Here is a 27,392-nt window from a genome sequence, read left to right as displayed (position 1 = left end):
CTAATTGTTGATGATCTTGTGAGATTGCTGGATTTATGTAACTATGCGGTTTTGTTATACCTTATAATTTTCCATATATCATAGCCTTCCTACCTTAACGTGCGCAATCTCCACTTACAATTACTTTTTATATGATTGTATTTAATGGTATATGTTCTGCTCTTTGTCTCATCCTTGTAAAACTCATGGTGTCCTTGTAAATGATATTGTTTTGTAGCTCTTGGGATAACCTCTCTTAAAGGGAATATCATTCGAACTTCACACTCCTTTGATGGATCCCACAATGAAGTAAATAAAGGTTTTAACCAAGGGTCCACCGTTAGTAGTGAAAAATCAAGTTCGGAGTAAGGCAGAGAGGGATAAGCAGCATAATTAGGTTCGTGACATGTGTGTTGTAGTACGGAGTCAAATCTTCATCAAGGTCATTATGATCATCAGCAACAACATCAACATCAGTATAATTCATCTGATTTGTCTTCGTCCTCATCATGATTGGGACAATAATTATTGTTATCAGATTCAGAATCATCAACTAAATGACTTGCACAAGCATAATCATTTTCATCGACGATCCCTATAATAGTGTCATCAACCATATTGCTATCAAATTGAAATGATTGGTAGCATAAATTGATCTCAACACCAATTTCCACATCGCCCATTTGCATCCCATGAATCAGGATTTGATGGCCCCGCTTCATCAACAAAACCTTCTGATGCAGCTTGATCAATCACAACCCCCCAATTTCATCAATCGAATTAAACATTATATTTACATTGCCATCATTTCTTAACCCCATGTAGTCCCATTTCACTAAACCATCCCTTAATATAGGTTGTGGAGAGTTGAGTGAAAATAGAGTTTGGTGGTTAGGGTACATAAATTTGGAACAAATGATAGAAGAACATGCGAATATGAATGGCACCCACTATCCTGCTCCAGATTCTCTCCCATTGCCACTAATTAACTGTTCAATCTGCCATGAGTGACCCCTGCCATGAGTGACAGCTGAGAATTGACTCTCATGCTAGGCGCTATTATCAATAGCATCCCAACACGCACGCTATTTTCATTAGCGCCCCATGGTGCAAGTACTTTGACAGGTCTTCAATAGGTATGGTGCACACCATTTTGAATAGTGCCTCTGCAGTTTGGATGCCATTTTGAAATGCATTCCCGTTTGCATGCCAACCAAAAGCACGTCTCATGCCTTTGCCAGCCTCTGCCACTCTATACCTACCTCAACATCTTTCCACCTCAACCTAATTTCACTCCCTTTGGTAATAATTCTACAACTCACACCCTTCTTGTTATTAGTTTTTTTCTTATCCACCCTTTCAGTAAAAAGCCCTTTATTCCTTCCCTATCACACCATCTGTTACTCCCTCACACGCCATCAATCCTTTCAACAGCCCAAATCACCCTTTCTTCCTTCACTTTCCCTTTCCTCCTTTATCAAAAATACCAAAAATTAAAACAAAAGACAAACAAAAAGTATAGTATCTCTGTTAGCCATTTTATCGAAAACTTATTATGCACAATTGTGAATTTCCATGAAACCGAGGAGTACACTAATTTGCCTAGCCTGATACCAAACTGAATGATTGAAACTATCCAAAGTGGGTTTATCAATAAGAATCCCCCTGAGAATAGAAAAACAAGAGTTAAGGTTTTGGGCATCAAGCATTATGAAGGCTTAATAGCCACTGACTTATCATCTAATATGGAAAAGAATTCATTTGAGGTAGGGTTTTAGATATTATTGTGAATTATTGGGTATAGGGAATTGAAAATAAACCTTTTGATTTTGCTTATTAGAGAAATTTATGAGTTTTAAACCAAGAAGACTGAATTCTAAAGCATCCAAATTAAACTTAGAAAAATGGGATGGGTTTCACATTTGCACCATAGTTTTTACCAACTCATTATGTTTTTTCTCTTCACAAATTGAGTCTGGAAACATTTTTATCAAGAATTTAGACAAGGCTATTGACCTTAAAGTATTACATGGTAGTCTCTCGGTATTTGAGAACATTCTATCTTATAAGGTGGCTACGGATTCCTTTGCCGGTCAAAGGGCCATGGCTTTGTTTTTATTTTTTAAAAAAATTTTTCAAGCTTAAAGAGTTATCTAAGTTGTTGCAGAAGCTTTTGGACAATTTCATTGTTTAAAAGCTAAATGAAGGATTAGGGATAACAAATGGATTAATGGAGAGTGATTATAGATTTTAGGAATTTTCTCTTCCCTTTTTATTATTTTTTAATGAAATTTTCGTTTGAAAATGGGCGGAAGGACTATATAATCAACAGTAGCAAAATGCAGGATGTTTTAATGCATTTTCAAGTAATACAGGGACTGACTTATTAATAATAGCGACTAAATAGTAAATCGCCCTTTAAAGAAAACCCTTTTTAATCCACAAATCAGTGGATTGAAAACTAGGAATTTATAGAAAAAAGCTTACTGTAAAATCCACAGCTCTCCCAGCACGCGAGTTCAAGGTTCTTAAAAACCTCCTCCCAAAAGTCGTCTGACACAAAACATGGACCGTCTTTCCAACACATTTTCTGTGCTGGACCTCGACGCTGAAGATGATCAGGTGGACGCTGTCCTGACCTCCTCGGTTTCTACTTCTACTTCTTCCTTCCGAGATAAACCAGACTCTACCAATAAAAAGGGTACAATAATTTTAATTGTAGGCCATTAGGGTTAGGGCTTTATCTGCCACTGCTTGCTTACAAAGTTAACAGTGGGTATAGTTTCTTCTTGAGTATGGGTGTTTTATCTTATACTGCTTGCTTACTAAGCTGATAATGATTTTAGGTTCTTCTTCTTTGCCTGCCCATGCCTTTGTTTATTAGATTGTTGTAAGATTTATTTGATTATAAATTTCGTTGTTTCATATGATTGAAGTAGATTAGGTGTTCATGATAACTTTTTATTTGTGGCAGAACCGAGTAGGAATATTGTAAATGGATCACTCTCTAGTGTGCTGATAGAAAATGGGAAACAGAACGAACAAAATCTAGTCACATCTGCAGTGGATTACAAGATGCCTCTTGTTTGGATTGACATGGAAATGACTGGTAAAGTGTGCCCATTTAGTGTGCATTAATTTTTTACTTCTATTTATCTGTGTTTGGTTGTCTAAAGAGTTAAACTACAATTGATATAATTGGTTGGATGTATTTGTGATCTAGACATTTCTTATGTCTTATAATGGGGTTTAATCAGATGTAGCTCTATGTCATTTTCTACTTAACTCAAGAGTTATTGACTTACCATCATATTTTTGTTGTCATTTATTATTGAATTTTCATGCCATTTGCGTTATTTCTATGAATAAACTTGTGGTTATAAGCTGATGATAATATAATGGCATAGAAACTAGATTGCAACTTATTTTTCTCTCTTTTGTTGCTGCTTAGGTTTGAATATTGAAGTTGATAGAATACTGGAGATTGCATGTATAATTACAGATGGCAATTTGACTAAATCAGTGGAGGTATTTTCAAGTTTGTAGCTTTTTATGCTGCTTGATTAATTGCCTTGTTTTGTATTTTATTTAGCCACATTGATTTTTTTTGATGTTTGAATCTTGAAATGGTTTCTGCTATTATCATAGTTGTATAATTTATATAAATCGCTATTTTCTTTTTCATATCTATAAGCCTTTGATTTTGTTTGCTATTAAACTACTTCTTAGTGTCACTGTTTGAACTGCAATTTATATACATTACTTTTTCTTAAGTTTTTAAGCCCTAGCATTTGTTTGCTGTGGCTGTTGCATATGAATTCTGAAATCCTTCAAGAACTGTCCATCTAGAAAGCCACATAATTGTAACACAACTCCTGCTAGAGTTGTTGCAGCATGTGTTAGGCTTGGGCCCGCCAGATTTGAGGAACCTGTGTCAATTTGCTTTAGTAGTTGCTAGAGTTATATCTCATGTCTTTTAGTGGTGGATAGAGCTTGTGCTATTCCTGCTATTATTTTAGCTAATCATAAATGTCAATTTTTTAAGAAGTATTTCAACTTAATGATTTTTTTTTTAAACTATAACTATAACCCTGTTTTCCTAAAAAATTTTAGGAACAATTGTGATGGGGTTCAGGGAGCAAGGAATTTACTACCTAGAGTGGTAGTGGTATAAGAATGATGCGTAGGATTTTGGGTTTTGATGTGATTGGAATCTGTTGAAGTTTCTTGATCAGAAGTTGACAATTTAATTAACTGCTGCAATTTTCTGGCAGAAATGAAAATTAGTGGTTTACTTTAGAAAATCAGTGAGATAACATTTGAAACTCGTGGCTTTATTTAAAAATTCAAGACATTCATAATTCCATACTTGAAGATCATTAGGAAATGCAAAGGTTGCATGGGTGTTATTGTAGCTGATCAATTAGTGGGCAATTGGGCCTAAAGTTTTAGCAAATTTGGCACTCATTTAATTTTTTAAAAACCTGAATATGACTCGCTCTGTCATATACATATATATGTCATCTTTTACATGCATGCATAAACATCCATACATGTGTCTTCTTATTGTTTAGTTGCAATGTCAGTACTGTCAATTGTTAATTTTGTTAACACGTCTGCTATTGATTTCTTAATTAGTGAATTTACATAATCAATGCTCAAAGTGTGATCATTCAACTTTTCTTTAATAAAAAACTGGTCAATCTCAATTAGCTTAGTGCAGTGATGTCGGACTGGATATTGAGCAATACTAATGGCAACCTTTTTATCACAATATAGGAACAATGGCTTTAGTTTGAACAAATGTTGATCTTGCATCAATTTTTTAAGCCATATAAGTTCACAAACACCCTATGCCATGGCTCCCTACTTAACTTCTGAACTTGACCTAACACTTTGTCTTTTGCTTTTCCAAGTAACCAGATTTCCACCAACAAATGTGCAATATCCTGAGGTAGAAACATTTATCATCAGATCCAGCTTATTCAGCATCTATATATGCTTCTATCTTCAAATGACCATAGTTGGAAAATGTAAACCCTTCCCTGGAGTAGATTTCATTGTATAATGCGAAAAAAATCTAGATAAATAGTATGAGACTTTGAGGATTATGCTTAGATTGGCTAACTACACTTACTGCTGTGAGAGATAAATTAGCCTTCCAACTAGTCTTTGACACTAATCTATATCAACTGCTTCCCCATTCTCTCTTTTTAGTTTGTGATTAGCCCTAGTGGGAGAATCAAATGCTTACAACCCAAACCAAGCTCTAGGTGACTGTTTTAAGCCATATAAAGCTTTCGTCGAGTGACAAGCCTTGCCTTAAGTTTTCTGACTAGCTAACCGTTTGTAACCAGATTCTCCATCTCAGAAAGAATGGAAATTGGAGAGGAAATAGAGAAAGAAAGGGGTGAAGGAATAGAAGAGTGAAAAGAAGAGAAAGAAGAATTTAGAGAGAGAGAAAATAGATCTTTCTTGATTAGAATTTTAGAATAACAAACTTGGAGCTATTCCAGCTCTTTTATACGCCAGTTTCTTCCAAATACTAGCTAGAATTAACTATTTTTGCCGATCTCCTTCATTAACAGATCTGTAACTACTAGACTCTTATATGCAACATTACCCCCTCCATGAGTGCATTCTTGTGCCCAAGAATGCTCAGAGTTTGGAAACTGAGCCTGCATGAAGGTTCTGTCTTCAAAAGTTGCCTCCTCTGCTGGTAAGAAATGGAGCTTCAGCTAAACTTGCCCATAAAGCTTGACTGAAAGTTTTCAGGTACCTTCTCCAGCTGGAAATATGAACTCTATAATTGACAGAGTTAACTTTATTTCTTTTTCTTCTCCAAATTTCCAAAATTTGTTCCTTCAAAATTACAATACGATTTGATATCTTAACTTTTTTCCTTTTTCTTTTTGATGTTTCCCATTCATCTTCCATGAGAATTAGAGGATGACAACAACTGAAATCACCGTTTTGGCTTCCAAATACTGCCACTTGCTTCCAACACCCACACTTTTTGCAATTATTTTTCCTTTTTTCAAGAACGTTTCCAATAATTTGATTGTAAAAATTTCAGTTTTATACTGGAAGGGCAATTCAACAACAACAATATCATCATCCTGCTTGGTTAACCTATGCTGAAGGCAATGACGTGACAAGAGATTTTGGTCTTTCTTCACAGTTTCTGAATTTTTTCTTCAAAATTCTAGTCATCAACATCTTTAGTCCCAAATTCAATATTAATTGCTTCTTGGACTTGACAGAACACTCCATAATCATTCCCAAGACAATCCTCTGTTTCTTCCTTTATCTTTTGCTGAAATTTTCTTTGGTGATCTATCACATCTTCATCAGTTCCAAGGGTTTTGGATTCTGCATCCAGAATTTCTGCAACAAAAAATTCAGTTTTGGGAACAAGTTGCTCAACCAGTTCAGATTCAGCTACTATTTTCCCCATTGCAAACTCTGGTTGCCCATCATCACTATCTTCATCATTCTCTGTTTGCCTGGTTTTACAACCACCGCAAGTGTACGGATCGCTAACAAGTAATAAAGTGATGAGTACAGTATCGTTTCCACGAGGAGTTATAAGCGTAAGTATTAAACTACACAATAGTATTAACTGTTTAAACTACCGAAAGTTATAAGAGGGTAAATTCTAAATTAAGACAGAATAACTATTGAGAATTAAAGAAAGTGAATCTGGAAGCTTAAGGAGAATTCTAATTTTGTGAACAATGTTGGAATTTTAGATTTCACACTTTAACCTTGTTATAGTTTTAATCTTGCTTTATCAATGGATTGAGTATTTGTTTATTTGATGGAAATTAATCCTAAGATATCCTAGATCCTCTCTCAAAGTATCTAAGGTGTATTTCAATTAGAGCTAGACCCTACTTTCGTTGGTGGTTAGTCCTAATCAAAATCCTTTGAGATCTATAATTAATTTTGGAACTCCACAAAAGTTATTGGCTTATCTCTAGGTCAGATTTCCTAGGTTCAAAGTTTTGATTTTCTAATACAAATCTTCACCTGTCAGTTTATCAACTAGTATCTTAGATCATGATTAGGTGGGTACCAACACATAGCATGCATTAAGAACACAAGAGATTGAATCAAAGAACAAAACTCAATTCCATTAAATAAAACTCAATATATATCCATAACAAAAGTCAAGAATGCTACTTTCTAAAATCCAGAATTTAAGGAGTTACTCACTCATAGTGAGTTTAACAAACATAATGTAATGAAAGTAAAAGCACATAAAACCAATCTGAAGACTAAAAACGAAAGAATCGAGGGAGGATTCTACAGCTGTGAACTTGTGAATCTTTGGCTGAGAAGTCTGTCCTTGGCACTGATGTGATCCTTCTCCAAGATGGCTAGGGTTCCTCAGGAAGGTTTCTCTCAAAACACTTCCCTTTATGTGTATGAAGCTGTATCGTTCTTTTCTTCCTTTTTTTTTTTTCCTTTTTTCTTGTTTTCTATTGGCTTTTATTTATATTAGGTGTCCTAGAGTTAAGTTTTAGAGTCTCAAGGGCATTAGAAGTCCAATTGGTGTGCCAAAATAGGAGTTGGAGTCGGATTTAGAATGTTGCTGGAATGTAGCACATGGCCCGATTTTATTTGACAGTTAGGTCAGGAGTCAGCTCTCGGGGTCAATTGACCAAATTGTCCCTTGCTGGTTCATCCCTGTTTGCAAGTAATTCCATATTTCTTCTGGCTCCCTGACCTAATTATTTGACTGGCTTAACAGTTCTTTTTCATGATTTTCTCTTTTCCACTGTGTTTATAAGGGTCCTAAGGACCGCGGCTTCACATTTTATGGTTCGAAATTTGAGTTTAAAACGACTTCGCAGTCGTTTCCGAGAAGGTCACCCATCGCTGTGACTCTCGGCTCGTTTAACTTCTTATGTTCTGTTTTTCTTATTTATACTTAACTAATTGGACATTACTAATTGTTTATGTTTATGGCTTATCTAGTTGTCTTAAGTGTGGTTCTAATCCCTTTAATTATTCGGACACACACCGGTCACCGGAACAGTGAAATATACTAGGCTATGCAAATAGGGGTGTTACAAGTCCTAATCAAAATTCTTTGAGATCTATGATTAATTTTAAAACTCCACAAAGGTTATCAGCTTATCTCTAGGTTAGATTTTCTAGGTTCAAAGTCTTGATTTTCTAGTATTAATCTTTACTTGTCAGTTCATCAACTAGTATCTTAGATCATGACTAGGTGAGTACCAACACATATCATGCATTAAGAACATAAGAGATTGAATCAAAGAACAAAACTCAATTCTATTAAATAAAACTCAATATATATCCATAACAAAAGTCAAGAATGCTACTTTCTAAATTTCAGAATTTAAGGAGTTACTCACTCATGGTGAGTTTAACAAACATATTGTCATAAAAGTAAAAGCACATAAAACCAATATGAAGACTAAAAACAAAAGAACTGAGGGAGGATTCTGTAGCTGTGAACTTGTGGAACTTTGGCTGAGAAGTTTGTCCTTGGCACTGATGTGATCCTTCTTCAAAATGGCTAGGGTTCCTCAGAAAGGTTTCTCTCAAAACACTTCCCTTTATATGTATGAAGCTGTATCGTTCTTCTCTTCCTTTTTTTTTTTTTTTTCTTTTTTCCTGTTTTCTGCTGGCTTTTATTTATATTCGGTATCCTAGGATTAAGTTTCAGAGTTCCAAGGGCATTAGAAGTCCAATTGGTGTGCCAAAATAGGAGTTGGAGTCGGATTTAGAAAGTTGCTGAAATGTAGCACACGACCTGTGTGTCACTACACGGCCTGGGGCGTGTAAGTTTGTGGAGCTGATGACCTCTTTTCGGATGGGGGGCAGTAAGTTACACAGGTCAACTTACACGGCCCGTGTACTTGTGCATGCTTCATTTACTTCTTCAAGCCTTTGCAACAGAAGGTTACACGAGTCTCTTGAAGGTTACGCGGCCCGAGTTACACGGCCCCTGTATTGTGGCTTTTTTGCTACTTTTTCAATTCTCACCAGGCAGGAGGTTACACGGGTCCGGGGCTGTGTTTACACGACCCGTGTAAAGTGTATAAGCAGCTTGCCTTGCTTCTTAAGTTCTTCCAAGCTTCATTCTTTGCTCCTATACCTTGAATTTCCTTCAATACGCCTAAAAATATGCAGAAAACATAGATTTTAGTGTGAATCAGTGAAATTTATAAAAACTAATGAAATTATCAAATATGCATGCAATTACCTATCTAAATGCCATGAAATATTGTACAATTGTGCTTAAAAATATTTATTTAATACAAGTGTATCATTCTCCTCCTTAGAGTCCTCAATCATACTAAGTATATCAACAAGAAAATCCTGCTTCTGTTCAGTGCCTTTGTCATTCTTATTGGAAACTTCACTTGAGGCATTTTTGGTCTTAATTTGATTTTCAGAATTTCCATGAAGTTGATCTTCATCAGTTACATGCTTATTGACATCAGGCTCCTCAAATTTTCCCCATTCCGGACAAATCTAATAAATGTTTGCCACAACTCCTCTTGGCTGTATAGCCATCTTGTCCTTTAAAAAATACCCATCTTGTTGCCAAGGGTCTAGTTCCATGGTATGTTGATCTGATTGTATTTTGTTCCCAATAAAACTGAGAAAGAAGGGGTTTCAAGAACTTCACGAACAGGGAAGAACTTCAAGAAACAAAGAAAATAAAGAAAGAATAGAGATCTGATTCTTGGGGCAGAAATTTTGAGGAAGAAAGAAGATTTCAAAAAATTAAAGAAAGAAAATACGAATTCCCAATAAAACTCTAATTTCAGGGTTTGTACTCTAAGAAAAAAACCGATGAGAAGGAACAAAGAAGGGAGAAGGAAAAAGAACTAGAGGGAAGAAATTTCAGGGAAGAAGAAGAAGAATAGAGAGAAGAAAGAAATCTCGTAGAAGAAGAATTAGAGGGAAGAAGAGAGGAAGAGAGAAAGAGCAGAAGAAACCTGGTATTTGGGAAGAGTGATCTGTCATAGATGCAAGTCCCATGAAGCAATTTCTAGTAGTTGCTCACTGTTCTAACAGCTCTGTTATCAATTTGTTATGTAACCAGATTCTCCATCACAGAAAGAATAGAGATTATGGAGGAAATAAAGAAAGAAAGGGGTGAAGGGATGGAAGAGAGAAAAAGAAGAGAAGAATTTAGAGAGAGAAAATAGATCTTTATTGATTAGAATTTCAGAATAACAACCCTAGAGCTATTCTAGCTCTTATATAGGCCAGTTTCTTCCGAAGACTAGCTAGAATCAACTATTCCTGCCACTCTCCTTCTTCATTAACAGATCTGAAACTACTTCCAGACATCTAAACAGAATATGACTCCCTTCTTAACTACTTCTAGACTCTTATATGTAACACAAAACCTTGTGGCATTTCCATATAGACTTCTTCTTTTAAATCATGTAGGACGGCGTTTTTCACATAAAACTTCTGCAAATCTCAACCAAGATTAGTAGCACAGGATAAGAAAATTGGAGTTCATCTTTGCAACAAGTGCAAAAGTTTCTCGGTAATCTATTCCATAAGTCTGAGTAAACCCCCTTCGTTTCAAGCCTTCTCAATACAATTATTTGCCTTATGTTTAACAGTGAACGGCCATTAACACCCTATCGGTTTCTTATCCAAAGGAAGAGTAGTAAGCTTCCAAGTTCCTTTTTTGGCTAAGGCTTTAATGTAGAACCAATAGAACACTCATTGAGGGTGAGAAACCATTCTCAAAATTTATGTTAATTCTCAATATCAGTTGTCAAAATATCGATGATAGAAGACATGTCCAGAATTAAAGATTGGCATGCTACAAAAAATGATGGTGACTTTGCTGTGAGAACTGAGAGGCTGCGATACTGTGATGGTTAATCAAGTCCAACTATGTAATTTCCTCCCACATTGGTTCTCTCTTACCTGCCTATGGCCTTGAGTATAACATCCATAAACCTGATATATCATTCCATGGAAAATCAAGCTTCGAATATTTTGAAACTTATGTATTGCTTTCAGCCTTTCACACTGTTTCATTGACAGATCGGTGATGCCTTGCTTCATTATTCAAAGCACCTGCCTCCGCTGCATTTCTTGCTTCAATCTGAATAGCTGAGAAATCTTTGCTCAATTCTCGCAAATGTGCACAAACTTCATGCTATTTCTTCTGTTGCAATGCTCGTCTCTGATCATGTTCCTCCTTATTTCTTGCTCTATCTTCCAAGTAAATCTTCATTCTTCAGGAAGGTTTCAAACTGTTGTTGTAAGTCTTTCAAATCACCCATAAAATCAGGCTTTGATACGAAATTTTTACAGCTCTGTGCTTGGAATGTAGTTATGGGCTTATTAACAATAAATCAAATTCTGGATTTAAATTAGTTTTTTGTATAGCGGATTTCCTTATTGTGACAGAGGCTTATTAAATAGATCTCTTTAAGAACATGTTTTTGGATAATAATTCTGATAGTCATTTGCTTCCCTTTGTTCCTTACAAGTAGAGTCTTATCCTTCATAAGGAGTTGCAATTTGCATGAAATTAATACCTAAAAGTAAAGAAACTGCCTCCACTCTTTTAGCACACATGACAGAGCCTAAGTACAGTTAACACAAACCGAAAATCATCAAATTGCAAAGAAAACAAATTCCAACAAATAAAACCCACATGCATTTCAAAAAAAAAAAAAAAAAAAAAAAAATCTACAACAACAACAAGTAAAGCCCACATTGGTTCCCAGCCTGTGACCATGAATGTAATGTCTATGAACCTGATTTGCAGCAGGTCTGTCAATTGTATCCACAACATCCTGCTCTTTCTGACCCTGTTTAGCTAAAAACTCATATCATTACACTATATATTTTGTTTTCTTGACCTTGGTCAAATGATGTGATCCAAACATCTAGGTTAGGCCCAAGAAATTCTGTCGTAGTCTGTTTTTGGCATGGGAGCCTAGCTTGACCCATATGATGAACTTGTCTGACTTTATTTAATTGCCTCAGTGACCATAGCTATTTGGCTTGTATATTTTTCCTTCATGTTGTGCCCAAAAGGCAACCTTGATCATCTGAAGCTATCATAGCAAAACCAACGTCATGGGTGACCCTTAGGTGTGTAGAGTTGACATTTATATTGACAGATGCTGCTTTATGGCATTTTTCCTTCTTATTTGTTAGTCTGGATTATGGTGTGCACAATGAGGATGCTGTTTGACTATTGGTTTTGAAGTTTTTGTAGAGGGGACAATTTAAGTGGCTTAGGATGTATCTGTTTTGTTTGTTGTTAATGTGATGGAGGGAATGGACTAGAAGGGTATCCAATGGAGCAGAGCTATGGAATCATCATATTAAAATGATTTTCTTGAATAGCTTTCCTCCTAGTTATTGGCTTTAGCTATTTCAAGATGGTCAATATCATTCTTTGGGGCTTTTGCATATGATCTCATTTATGTCTTCTTTTCCTATTTTGATGCAATTTTTGTACATAACTTTTGTTTTTGCTTGCACTGCCATTTTGGTGTTTAAATTTACATTATTTATTAGAAAAAAAAAGAGAAAAGAAAAATAGAAAAAATAGGAGAATAGTATGCAGAGGAAACATCTTAGAACCAAATATTAAAAATTGAAAGTGATATCAAGGTACTATAGAAAACAATGGGAAGGGAAACTTGCAAAAAATATGCTGAAAACCATGTGAATTGAATAATATTTGGAGTTCTTCAGTTGTGGTTTCTCTAATTTGGAAACTTAAGTTTCTCTTGTCCACTTGTCCTAATTTAATGGTTTTCTCCACATTCTTAAGATGAAGCCATGCATTTGTATACCTAATTGTTCCCCGAGGACTCATTTCTGATCCTTGCTTATTTGCACGTTCAAATCTGAGCTAATGGTCCAATATATCCCGAACTTTGCTCTATTTTTTAATTGTATCCTATGTGTTTAATTTTTTTTAGTTCATAAATTATAATATTTTTTTTTCCGTTTGTATCCAGTGGGTTTGAGGCGTGTGTTCATGCTAATATGGCACTAAGATGGAAGGCAAATATGGATGCAATTGCAAAAATTTTCCCCATCATGAAGCTTCTTAAAAATGCTTTTTGAGATTCACATTATGCTAAATGCTATTGTTTGTTGGATCTGAAGGTCTAAGAGGGGCCCACATTGTCCAAACCAATATATATTTTTTTGATGTAAAAAGTCCACATTAGTGCCATGTTAATGTGAGTACACTCCTTGTACCCATTGGACAAAATTGAAACAATTTAGCAAGTTATCAATGCAATTGATAAAATTAAAAGTGTAGGATATAGTTGAAAAAGCATGCGAACTTCATGATATATCATATCATTAAGCCTTCAGATTTTGTAATAGAGGAGTCAGCTGTCTTCAATATTAGAGCTTCAAGACAATAAATTGAATAATTTTTACACCTTGATGATAAAAGATAAGTGGTTGGGCCTTCATTTCTTAAAGATGGTTTTCTGAGTCTGAACTAATAAATTTTGCATTTCAAATTGCATTGGCTATGACTTGCTATGTAAGCAAGTTATACCGGAATGGACTGCTTGTCAAGTAAACTTGAATATTATGAATATGAAGCATTTTATGTTAATGAAGTGTTTGAATAAGTCTTGTGCATGCATTTGCTGTACTGTTTGAACCTAATCATGTTGCAGTAGTCACTCTTGTCCATTTTTTTTGATTTGGCATCATATTGATATGATGAATTTTATCTTACAATTCCATAATATCTCCTCTTTTAGGGTCCCGATTTGGTTATCCATCAGAGTAAAGAGTGCTTAGAGAAGATGGGAGAATGGTGTCAAAGTCATCATGCAGCTAGTGGTAAGAACACTAATGATAAGTAGCAAGTGTTTCATGCTTTGTACAAGGGAATTTAAAAAGTTTACAATTTTCTCTAGGTTTGACAGAGAAAGTGCTCCAAAGTTCAGTGAGTGAAGGAGAGGCTGAAAAGCAGGTTTGCTAGATCTTTATTAAGTGTAAGGCTTTGTTTAGATGTACTTTATACTGTATATACTCCTAAGATTTGTACTCAACAGTTGTGACAATGGGCCTTGAGTGAAAGCCTTTTTGTTTGTTGGGCCTTTACTATATAGCAATAAGTGAAAAAGGTAATTTTAAATTAAAGACAGGATCACACGAAATTTTGTTGCTAAAGTAATCAATCATGGATTTAAATTATTTATTGTGCAAGCAGATAATTTTTTCCCTCTTTTCCATTGTTTTTCGATTGTGTAAAATAAGTGTTTCGCATGGTTCTTTGCCGAAAGCCCCTCCATGGAAAAGCATGTTTTTTTTTATTTCCTTTTGACTTCGTTTAGTATATATTTTCCATCAAATTATAGATATGCACTTGGCTTCATATCATGCAATTTAAATTTCAAATGGCATTCTAGTTGGTTGCTTTGTATTTATTGCCTTCTCTCCCCAAGATGTTTTTGTAATTATATGTTGTACAAAATGAAATATTATGTACTGGAATTTTGCAGGTGATAGAATTTGTTAGGAGACATGTCGGTACATACACACCTCTTTTGGCAGGCAATTCAGTGTATGTGGATTTTCTGTTTTTAAAGGTATCTGAAAAATTCTACTTTTTCATATCCTCTGCTAATTTTCTAGCAAATGTTAATTTTAATATATTTGCTTGTCAATTCATATCTATCATTATGAGTTATACTAATCATTCATGGTTGCACTGCGGTGTAGATAATTTCAAAATCTCAAGTAGTCATAGAATCTATAAACCCAGATATGTGATATGGTCTTGGGTTACGGAGCATGTCATTGGTGTGGATGAACATAAGTGAAGGGGAATTTGGACTTGTTCTTTTCTCTACTTATGGCGCCTAACTGTGAGCTCTATAAGAGAGCTCTAACCTTACAAGCTCAATGAGGGAGCTAGTAACCTTAGAAAAAAGAAATGAATTATGATATGAAAATTTTCCACTCCTTATTCAACTTGTAGGTATAAATATCATGGTGGAATAACATCATTAGAAACTACAAATGATCCAGCATTTACTCAATCTGCTCATATAATCTTGGGATAAGAATAAATTTTGGGTAAATTCCTATAATTATGGAACCCATTACCCTACATAATATCTTCCTTGATCATGTTAGTTTCCTACTCTAACGAGCTGACCTGCTTTCACTGCTTTCTTCATTTTGGATATCCGACCTCCGTTCACTTGGTGCTTTGACATCCTTCCATTTGGTCATCTGGCCTCTTTCACTTGGTTAACCTCCCTTCAACCAGGTTGATTGGTCTCCCTTGCTAGGTCAGTATCAAACCTCCTTCCACTCAGTCATTCGACCTTTTTTAACTCGGTTGACCTTCCTTCCTAGTCGATTGGTCTCCCTTGCTTGGTATGTATCATCCCCTTTCTTGAAAACGAGCTTGTGCTCAAGCGAGTAGTCATAGAGATATGTGATTTTTTTTTTGAAGCTTCATCAAGTGACTTGCCCCTTGGCTCTTTTAATTTCATTTCTAAATTAGAATCCCCTTTCTTTTCCTCCACTACTTCGATACGAATAGCTATTTGCATTTGTGCCCCTATGTATAGAGATCGTCATAGTGGTAAAAGATAACTTTTTGGTGTTTTTCCTCTTTTTTACTCAGTGTGAACTTCAGAGTTTTTCGTAGGTGGACATTGGGAGTTTTGGTTGAAATTGAGTTTCTGAGTTATGTCAGAGATCTTGCATGTCCTATATGATGCTCATAATCTTGTCGACTTCTTTTTTGTCTTATGTTCTATGAGTCAAGCTAAACTTGTAGCATCTTCATTGTCCACAGGTCACTGAATCTTGAGCTCCTAATTAATTGTAATTTTGAGCCCGACTATGAATTGTTGTAGTTTTTGATTGGATGTTAGCGGCCCAGCTCTGGTGATCGGTTGATCAAATTTTCCTTATGCTTATTGACGAATTCAAATTGTTAAGAATTGATGAGTTCTTCCAGTTGGTATTCCCTAACCGTTGGATCAAATCTCCAATTCTATTGGTCCTGGGTGGTTCTTTTCGAGTTGAAGGATCTAGATTCGAGCCTTCCCCTAAAAGTGTAAGGAAGCTATTGCTAGTCGTTTGGTATCTACAACATTTTGGTAGTGAAAGAAATGCCCATATCGATCCAGCCATCTTAATAGATCTTCCATTCCATTGAACTTAGGAAAATCCAACTTTGCGTATCGAGGAACGTAATTCTCGTTTATAATATTGTTTTCTTGTTCATTTTCCAAAGCCTTTCGTCTTGCCTCACCTTGCCTTTGTGTGTGGTTGGATTTAGCACTGTGGTCCTCCAAACCATGGTTTCAAATAATGGTTGTTGCGTAATGTAACGGCTGTTATTTACAGGTTTTGGAAGGGCCAGATGCTCGATACGCTGTTATTTACAGGTAAATCTAGAGTTGCAGGTGTAACGGCCTTTATGTAACGGTAACGGCCGTTATTTACCGTTATGCAACGATAACGGCCTGTTGCAATCACATGAAATAGTGTTATTTTGTTTCTCTTTTCTTTGTTTATATATTCTCTCTTCCACAATTACTATATCTCTCATATTCTCTTAAATTTTCACCAAAATTTCTCTTTTCTTCTACAAATTCTATCCCTTATTATTTGCTAAGTTAAGATCATCATTAAATATCTCTATTCTAGCTATAAATTGTTTAATGCTAATGATGTCTAAACATGATAGATTTAATGTCTTTATTTAATATATTTGTGCTTATTGCATAGTCATGTATCGTAATTTTTCTTGTATTTACCAATATATAGTCCTTTTATAAATTTTGTAAATTTTTTCACAAAAATTTGCGTAGCGCTAGACCATTACCGTTATATGACGGCTATTACAAGCTTGTTTCCGTTACCAGCAACCGCGACCGTGATTTGAAACCATGCTTCAGACGCATTGAAGTGAGTTATGCGAAAGAGTCTATAGCCTTGTGGTCAATTCATGGTTCTTGGCTGTCCAGAACAAATGTTCTTGCTCCCTTTCCTTGCGATCTTGCTGCCTGTCTTCTTGGCATTGTTTCATGAAGACCCTTATTTGATGCATGATGGAATTGCTGTCCTACATGACGTTTTTCTCTGATACCAAGTTGATGTGGTACCATGTTAGGGATCGTGTCACTTAGATGATTTTAAGTGAAGGGAAACTTGGACTTGTCCTTTCCCTGACCTATGGTGCTTTACTGTGAGCTCTATGAGGGAGCTCTAATCTTACAATCTCGTTGAGGGAGCTAGCAACCTTTACAAAAAGAAAAGAATTATGATATGAAAATTTTCCACACCTTCTTTTTCAGATTGTAGGTGTAAATATACACGCCGGAAGAATATAATTAGAAATTATAGGTGATTCCATATTGGCTTAATCAACCCCTATAATCCTGAGATTGATAAGAATAAATTAATGGTAAATTTTTGTAATTACATAACCCATTATCTTGCATCATATCTTAACCCGATCATGCTTGTTTCCTGTTTCAACGAGTGTAGCTACTTTTGCTGATTTATTTAGTCAGACATCTAACCTCCTTTCACTTAGTCCTCCAATATCCTTCCACTTGGTCATCCAATCTCCTTTCACTTTGTTGATCTCCCTTCAACTAGGTTGATTAATACCCCTTTCTCCACTTGGTCATCCAACCTCCTTTCAACTCAGTCGATTGGTGTCCCTTGCTAGTTCTGTATCAATGTGTACATTGGATGTACTTGATGAATTATTTTCGTATTAAGAAATATGATTTATTTCCTCATGGGAATATGATAGCCTTGGAAATTTTGTAGTTCTTATAGTTCAAGTGGTTGAATAGTACTACATAATTTGCTTTCATATAATTGGAAATCATGCAACATTTTCTTATTTTTCCTCTTTTAAATGATGCGTGGATGCATTTATATGTTTAATGGCGGTTGATTAGGTGATCTCATGTGCAATTTTGTTAGGGTGGCAATTATTGACATAATCCAATTAAATGAACGACACAAAGTTAACCAGGTTATGGTTGGGTATAAATGGCTCAACGTGTTCATGACACACTAAAAAAAGGTGTATTAAGCAGGTTGACCTGTATAAGCCAAATAGAACCATTTATGCACGATTACTTAGTTGGCTAATGTGTCAACCCATATAACATGACCCAAATCACACTTTTATAATCTGTGTATGAATTTAGAATTGGGGATTTATTATATGTTTTGATTTCCTTTTCAATTTAATCGTAAAAATATAATTTTGATTTCATATCATTTATTTAGAAAATTATTTTGAATATTTAAGTGCACAGTGGGAGGGGACACAAGAGATTTTCCGATCTCAATTGGATTACACCAAGGATCAGCCATAAGCCCTTACTTTTTTACATTAGTTTTAGATGAACTGACGAAACATATACAAGAGAGTATTCCTTGGTGCATGATATTTGCGGATGATATTGTTCTGATAGATGAGACACGAGAAGGAGTCAATAGGAAGCTAGAACTTTGGAGAAGTACTCTAGAGTCAAAGGGTTTTAAGTTAAGTAGAACGAAGACAGAATACATGCATTGCAAATTCAGTGAAGGCCAAACTGGTGATAGGGAAGGAGTTAGTTTGAATGGAGTGGCACTGTCCCAAAGTAATCACTTTAAATATCTAGGCTCAGTCCTTCAAGTAGATGGGGGATGTGAGGAGGATGTTAGTCATAGGATTAAAGCCGGATGGTTGAAGTGGAGACGTGCCACGGGAGTTTTATGTGATCGTAAGATTCCCAATAAATTAAAAGGAAAATTTTACCGTCTGACCATACGACCGGCTATGCTATATGTGTGTGAGTGTTGGTCTATGAAAGAGTCGTATGCATCTAAGATAAGAGTTGCAGAGATGAGAATGTTAAGGTGGATGAGTGGTCATACTAGACTAGATAAAGTCCGTAATGAAAGTATTAGAGAAAAGGTAGGAGTGGTGCCAATTGAAGATAAGTTGAGAGAAGGGAGATTGAGGTGGTTTGGTCATGTGAAGCGTAGACATACGGAGGCTCCAGTTAGACAAGTAGAACACATTAGGCTAGAGGATAGAAAGAAAAAAAGGGGTAGACCTAAATTGACTTGGAGGAGAGTAGTACAGCATGACTTAGAAGCATTACACATTTCTGAGGATTTAACCCAAAATCGTTCAGAGTGGAAAAAGCGAATCCATATAGCCGACCCCAAATTTTTGGGATAAAGGCTTAGTTGAGTTGAGTTGAGTTGTATTTAAGTGCACACACATTCGTATCATAAACATTACTAGTTATACATATTAATAAATAATGAATGTGAGTTTAAATAATTTTAAAAATTTTATTAATGTTTAAAAAAATTCATTTGCTTTTATGTATAAAACTACATAATACATTTAATAAAAATTTAAAGTTTATTAAATAAATGAATGTACATGAAGAGCTAAACTTGATAATATTTATAATCATGTTCATTTTAGGCTCATTATGCTTATTTATCTATTTATTGTTTTGAGGTTTGAGAAAAGTTGATTCTTAACCAACTTTTGAGTTCTTAAAAACTCATAGTTGTAATGATAAATGTTGTAAAAATTTAATTTTACATTATAGTATTGTGTAGATCTTCACAATGTGTAAAATAAAATTTCAGATTAAAAAATATAATTTATAAAACATTGCATCAAAATAAGTAAAAAAAAAAAAGCGAACAAAATCGCTAGTTTGCAGGAGGGGAGGGGGTTGCTTTTGCTTATAGAAAGCATGGCGAAAAGCTAATGAAATTGCTTCTCCTTTTACGGGGCTATGAGCTTGTAAATAATTTTGTTCTGTTAAATGAGTTAGACTTCTTGTTAAATGGGTTAACTTATTAACATGATTTGTTTATTAAATAGTTTACATCGGTTATGTTGTGTAACCTGTCTAATAAATAGGTCATGTATGGGTTAAGCATATGTGACAGGATTATTAATCATATTGTGTTTAAGTTAAGCATGATTGTGTTCACATCATAATGACATTAGCCATGTAGACACCGTTAGACACGAATTGCCAGTCCTGCCTTCTGTACACAAAAAAATGTGATTAATTATTAGCTGTCACTTTTATTGTGCAATATACATGCAAAAGAAAAACAAAGTTAAAGCATTTTCTAAATTTCTTCTTTTAAATTTATTTTCGTCTAAATTTCACTGGTTTCTTTAAATCTGACTACAATTGAGCCTTATACTTGATTGGATGCCAAAAATGTAAAATTAGAAAATGAAAAGAATTCTCTATATTTTTATGCACTTACAAATAGAATAATGATATTGTGAAAATACCCTCAGATTTACCAAATTGAGCGTTGGGAGTGTTGGTATCTTTTAGCAGGTGATAAGTGCAAAATTGTGATGATCAATTTGATTGTGATTACTGCCGGAATTTAAGTTTCTTGGCATATTTTGCAATTTTATGAACCAAATGAGAGTATTTGAGATTTTTTTCATGATCCAAACTTCTCTCTCTTTCCAGTTGTAATATTTCATCTCGTTGCAAAATACCAGAGTGTATACACATGATGAATGCATCTGCTGTAGTTAACTATAAGTCCTAATTCTGCCAATGAATCCTTATTTTCTGTTTCTTCTTTCATCATTTGAAATTATGGAGCATATATGCTACCATCATCCGCAACTTGCATATTTTTCCACTAGGAAAATAAGTGTTCAACATTTGTTATTTAACCTTCATTACTTTAGTTTCATTGGCCTCCTAAGCATGTTTTTCACCTTTGTCAGAAATATATGCCAGATTTGGCCAGTCTCTTCTCTCATGTTATTGTTGATGTTAGCAGTGTTAAGGCTTTGTGCATTCGCTGGTATCCCAGAGGTAAATAACTACTTTTTTGTGCAGATTCTGAAATTTAGTGCTGTAATATTCTTACCAGTTTATCATGATTAGTATTGATTACAGTAGATGGATGAGTGGTGCTAACATTCATCCATCACACTCAGTGCTAGAGTTTGAGTTGCACTATTGTTCTTACTTTCTAGATTTTGTTCATGGGCCTTGGTATATAGTATTAGTCACACTTTTGCCCTTTTTTTTGTTGTCTCTTGCTTAGATGAACAAATCCATGATCAATTATCACATCTCCTATTCAAAAGTAAGAAATAAGTTTGAATATTTTGATGGTGAAGGATTTAACTCTTACAGAATTAATGAAACAGGGAATATTGATTATTAAACCTGTTTTTGTCTTTGGCTAAAAACAAGAAATGGTAGGTATCTTATTAATTTATAAGAATAAAGAAGCTATTTTTTATGGCTGGGAAACGAGAGAGGTGTTCTTTTTTCTTGAGTGGTTGGGGGAAGGGTTGATATGTTAACTTGGGGTTTTGAGCTTTATTATTATTTTATCTATTGATATCCTTAGTTGGATAAAAGATGGAGTATTTTCAGTGGTCAAGAGACACAACTTGGTCATATCTTGTGTGCTTGGGCGATGTCATAAGGGTAATCTTGATTTTACTTGGGAACTAAATGGCATTAACTAAAATCAATTTTTATTTAAGCAACCGTTTAAGTTTGACATGATTTCACATGAAGTTACGTTAGGACATTTATAGAACTTTTGGCATTGGTCTAGGGATCAAGAATTTTCATATATAGGCTTTTAATTATCATCATCATTATTTTGGGAAATTTTATGGTTGCTATGTTTTTAATATAGTAAATCTCACTTTGTACATAACCACCACTGAATGAATCAATATTGGTTCATCTGATGGTAAAACGAACAAAGTGAATAAAAAGCAAAGTAATCGTAGAAAACACCTATTATTATTTATTATATGCACGTTATATATGTGTGCGCGTGTGTTTTTTTTTTTTTTTAATGATGTTTTATAATGGATTTCTTAATGCTGAGTTGTTTTGATTCAAATGGTCATAATATTAACAATGTACTTAAACTTACATTCCGAATGGTGTGGAATGTGAAATTCCCCTAGTTCAATGGTCACTTTTCCTCTTTAGGGGTGCATGTGTGGATCCAATGTAAATATTTTGGGTAATCTCATTTATGCAATATACGAAGATGATATTTCTGAATTATTTTAATTTTACATTGTGAAATTAAGAGGTTTTTATTAATTCCTAAGTTCATATTATTTAGGATTTTATTATTAATTAGGAAGTAGAATTTTATTTTATTTAAGAAGTTTAATTGATTTTATATTATGTATTTTCTTATTTAGAGTTTCCTAATCCAAGTAGTAGTGAGATTAATGTTAGTCTATATTTACCTATGTAATCTAGATATTCTAGGAGAGATTATTATGATATTATTTTGACAATTAATAAGATTTGAGAATTTGTTGGACCCCTAATTCCCCCCAACTCTATTGGTTCTACATTTTTTTTTTTTTTTTTTGTCGAAAGCCTGTTGTGGGCCTATTTCTGTGTAACCCGTTCTACATCAATTTGATACTTATGTTGTTAGATATCTCGATATCTATAATATAATTCATAATATAATTTAGGTACACCAATATATTTATCCAACCAACAACATAAATCAACTAATTGTGCCCCCTAGTTATCAATTTCATCTTGTGTGTCAATGTCAGTCCACAACGGTCTTATTAAATAACTTGGTTCAAAGTGTATAATAGCCTTTAGGAGTTATTTCTGCCTGAAATGCACATTAAAATCAGAATCAACAAGTAAAAATTATCTGGGAGGGTTCCTGTGAAAATTTTGCTGTTGATGTGGTGCTGAAGTGACAGTGCTGGTGTAGCGTGGTCTGCTCCGATGGCAGAAGTAGAGTCTTTGGAAGATGGCAAGGCACGGACTGTGGATTTCCGATTGAGTTGCAGTATGAGTTGGAATTTTACCTGATCAGAACTTCAATTCCGGTGAACGTTTAGCGACTGGACTTGCTTTGCTGGAAATGCCTTGGGCAAGCAGTTGTTTGACTGTGCAGTTGCAGTTGTCTGGCGAAGGGAGAGATGGTGGGCATTGAGGAAAATAGCAGGGTCTTGAGAAGCTCTATTCTGCAAAACGGTTTCACAAATTTTTTTTTCCCAAACAGCAAAGGAAATTTTGACTGAATCTAAACTCAGGTTGGATTTTTCTAATTATGATACCAAATTGATGTAGAACAAGCTTTGACGCCAAACTGATGTAGAATCAATAGGGTTGTGGGGAATTAGGGTTGAGACAAATTCTATGGATGGAGAAACACATTGTCTAGAGAAACAAATTCTCAAAATTTTATTGATTATCAACAATAATATCATAATAATCTCTCCAAAAATATCTAGATTATGTAGGTATTTATAGACTAATACTAATGCTGCTACTAGTAGATTAGGAAACCCTAAATATGAAATACAAATCAAACTCTAATGAGGAGAATATAAAATCAATTAAACTTCCTAAGTATAATAAAATTCTACTTCCTAATTAATAGAAATCTAAGATTCTTAATTTCACAATGAAAAATTAAATTATAATGATTAAGAAATATCATCTTCCTATACTGCATCAATCACATTTTTGTGTAAACCAAAAATAGGAATGTCATATTCTGTACACCTCCTGCACCTCAAGAAGCAATTAGCATCCAAATGGAATAAAGAAGTTAAAATGTTTTGGGAATCCTTGATGTGTGAAAGAAGAAATGTTACCTAATAGGAGAGTCATTGGTGGTCGATCTATAAATTAGTTATGCATGCTTTTTTACTTTATTAATTTCACTACTTCTAGCTCTAGCATAATAATTTTTAGTATAAGGTTATATTATGCTCATGGTTCCTGTTTTCCGAGGAAAACTTCTTTTTTTAAACATCAAAAGACATTTTATTCCTGTTTGGTTGTTGTTTTGGAAAAAAAATTCTCTATATAAGATGCGCTAAAAACATGAAAATTTTGTATCTTCAGTTTCCAAAATTGTTCCTACAATGAACCATTAAAAGATTTCCTGCTTTTTTTTTTTTTTTTTTTAAAGACCTTCAGAAAGCAGATAACATAAAACAAAGCCAATTAGTTCTTCCAGGAATTTCAGGAAGACCATTGGAAATGACAGAATGAATTTCTTTTAAAAAGTCAGAGGCCAAAATTCTTTGATTTTGCATCATCTCCATGAATATCAAATTGGTCAAATACATACTTGCATCCTTCTTGTATTTTATTAATTACCTGTAACTTGTAAAAATTATAACAATTAAAAACAATTTAGCCATGTCCTCAATGACTTGGCACAAATGGTCAAAAATGGTCTCACTTATCGCTGGCGGTGCTCTAAATTTTGCTTTCCATGCTTTAAAATTTCAAAAAATTGATGAAGTTACGGTCAACATAATTAGTAAAATTTAGAATACAATTTGTAATAAGTGGGACCATTACTAGCTTCTTTTGACAAATCATCGATGATATGACTAATTAGTATTTGGTTATGATTTATATAAATCCAGATGTTCAATAGGTTATGATTTTAGTTCAGATGTTCAATGGGTTAAAATCTCAAATAGTACAGGTGTCATATATTTGGCCATATCAAATTATTAATTGTGCATGTATGCATGTCAGCATCTGTGCTCATATATGACTAGCTGAGAAATGCTTGAGCTCCTTAAATACTTCTATGCCTGGTTCATTCACTAAAATCAGTTTGTTTGTGAATGATCATTTCACTTGCAGATCAGAAGAAAGCCCCTTCAAAGGAAAACAAACATAGAGCCATGGATGATATTAGAGAGAGCATTAGAGAGCTGAAATACTACAAGGAGAATATATTCAAGGCAAAGTCGAAGAAGTGATCAGACTAGCTTTAGTTTGTACGTAACTCTGTAGGGATATATCATCTATATAGCAATTGCCACCCTGTCGCTAGCTTTTGTGAAGATGGGTTCATTTCTTGGTCAAGGGAAGATATGATTTTGGTTGAAATATTCTCTTTTAATTATTAACAGCGTCAAATTTAAATTAGATGTCTGATATTTAGTTCCAAACAAGTTAATTTTGCGCATTTGTGCATATATTTTAATTTATAAACAAAATTAAGGGTGTGGGGGGAGTGGAGAATTTTGGGTTTAATTTTATCAATCCCCTGAGATAGTGTGAAGAGTGAATTCTGTTTCGTAAAGGGTATCTATTTCCCGAGTTCTTCATTTTGGAATGGTTGATTGGCCGGAAGGGAAGTGCTTAAGGAATAAGATCTAATATCAGAGACGGAACCAATACTCTGTTATGGGAGGAACCTTAGGTTCCAAATTCTTAAAGCCTCATGGTGGAATGCTCCTTAAATTGTCCTATGAATCTTAACCTCGTTTAAGACCTCATTGTTCATGAATGTTTGGTCTGGACAGAAGATTTGGTCAAGAGCCGTTTCAATGAAGATACGGCTCAAATTATTTTGTCCATCCCGGTGGCCCCTGGGGCGGTGTCAAGATAAAATTATTTGGCCTCATCACAGGTTGGGTCAATAAGCGGTGAGATCGAGCTACAGAACCCTTGTTAAAAATGATAGAAGGCAGCAAATGGATCGTCCTAGGCAGTCTCTCACCGTTCCCCAACATGTGTGGAAGAGATCTTGGAAGCTCTCTACTTGTTTTGAACTTTAATGCTATGTTTCGTATGCTGTAATGAAAGCTATATTGTAATCGCAATTAATCATATTTAAAGTAACGTAATATATAAAAATAAATGTAATTATGACTTTATTTTAATTTTTTTTATTTATTTTTAATATTATCATTGCAATCACTCAGTGGCAACCATTGCTACTATAATTATTATTTCTATTCTATTATTACTACTATTACTATCATAACTATCATTACCGCTATTATTATTTTATTACTATAATTACTATTACCATCACTTAATTTGTCATTATCATTATTTAGTTATTATCACTTCTATCATTATTTAGTCATTATCACTATCACCATTACCTTATCTTACACCACCGTCATCATTTAACTGCTAATGTTGCCATCACCACTATTTTTTAGCCACCAATAACATTCAATTATTAATTATTATAATTATTATTATTTATTATTAATATTTTAAATAAAATAAATATTAAAATAAAAATTATTATTACATTATAATAATTATATTTTGATTTTATAATCAAATAGATAATTATGATAATAATTACATTATAATTTTAATTATATTATATAATTAATTACACTACAGTACATATTACTAAACATAACTTGAGTTCTTTCTTTGGAGAGCCCTCAACAATGCTTTGCCCAGCTAGGAAAATTTGACAAGAAGGGAAATTAATATGGACAAAATTTGTCCTATTTGTCAGCATGAATAAGAAAGTATCGAGCACATTTTATTTTGGTGCAGCCATTTTAGGGCAACGTGGTTTATTAGTACCTGCAACTGTAAGCCAAATCAGCTAGGTTTTGCATCTTTCTCTAAATGGTGGGTAGATCTGTTGCAAACTTTCCCCGGCTCTGAAGCGAATCAGAATTTTGTGTCAGCAGTACTTATTTCTTCTTGATGCGTTTGGAAAACTAGGAATAAGGCAGTATTTGAGCATACCCAGCCTAATCGTTCTTCCCACAGCTGGAATCCACCAACAGAAGGTGTTCTGAAATTTAACTGTGATGTTGCTTGAAAGGAAGAATCTTCCCTAGCTTCGATGGCTGTTATTGTGTGAAATTTCCAAGGAACGATTATGGATGGTGTAGCAAAAAAGTTTCACAGTACATCTCTTTCTGGCGGAGCAAGAGCAGTCCTTGAGGCGGTTAATTTAACAAAAGCAATAGGTATCACCAATTTAGCAGTAGAATCTAATTTGGGGATTCTAATTTCAACAATAAAGAGTTATCCTTGATGTTAGGGTTGGAAAAATCATGCAACAGTACAGGCCATTGCCTCTTGTATCCCTCAATTTCAGAAGATAGATTTTGTAAGTTTCATAGATTAGCTAATAAAGCTGCTGATTTTGCAGCTAAGCTATATCTGCAAAATCAGTTAAATAGCGATTGGATTTATGTTCCCGCCGTAGTGTTGAGGGAGATACGCATGTTGGATGCTCCTGGAGCCTTGTAATGCAAAATAGTTTGCACTTCAAAAATAAGAAATAAAAAAATACCAGACTATTTACGTTGAAGTTACACTATTTATCTTATGATTACATCAGGTATACATTATTTCAATATTCTCTTCTGAATTATAATTCTTTAAATTTCTTTTTCTTTATGCCATTTGATGGATTTTTGTCTTTTATATACTAAAAAAAAAAAAGATCTTGTAATGTTTTAAATTTTTCTTTAATCAATAAAATTGCAATTCCACTTGGACAAAATTCTAAAAGAAATCAATATAATAGCTTGATATTTTCACTTCTTAATTGTTTAATCAATAGAAACTTTTGCTCTGAGA

At 34.3% G+C, this 27,392-nt stretch overlaps 1 protein-coding gene across 3 annotated transcripts; it reads left to right on the top strand.

Moving 5' to 3' along the window:
• Nucleotides 1–2,396: 2,396 nt before the first annotated feature.
• On the top strand, nt 2,397–24,991 carry LOC110670345 (oligoribonuclease). 3 transcript variants are annotated; one of them, XR_009143379.1, is made up of 9 exons: nt 2,407–2,680; nt 2,954–3,088; nt 3,431–3,507; nt 13,752–13,833; nt 13,911–13,966; nt 14,499–14,585; nt 20,771–20,861; nt 22,757–23,098; nt 24,678–24,991. XR_009143379.1 is itself a non-coding variant. In XM_058134938.1 (8 exons), the coding sequence occupies exons 1-8, from the start codon at nt 2,545–2,547 to the stop codon at nt 24,794–24,796; spliced, it is 783 nt and encodes a 260-aa protein (XP_057990921.1). In that variant the 5' UTR covers nt 2,397–2,544; the 3' UTR covers nt 24,797–24,991. The 3 variants fall into 3 exon arrangements, 2 of the variants coding, with proteins under 2 accessions (XP_057990921.1, XP_057990929.1); XM_058134938.1 differs by lacking the exon at nt 22,757–23,098 and having other exon boundaries at nt 2,397–2,680; XM_058134946.1 differs by lacking the exons at nt 20,771–20,861; nt 22,757–23,098 and having other exon boundaries at nt 2,406–2,680.
• The last annotated feature ends 2,401 nt before the right edge of the window (nt 24,992–27,392 follow it).

The sequence above is a fragment of the Hevea brasiliensis genome, chromosome 2, assembly GCF_030052815.1.
Source record: "Hevea brasiliensis isolate MT/VB/25A 57/8 chromosome 2, ASM3005281v1, whole genome shotgun sequence".
NCBI classification, from domain to species: Eukaryota; Viridiplantae; Streptophyta; class Magnoliopsida; order Malpighiales; family Euphorbiaceae; genus Hevea; species Hevea brasiliensis.
This window is presented reverse-complemented; position numbering and strand designations above follow the sequence as displayed.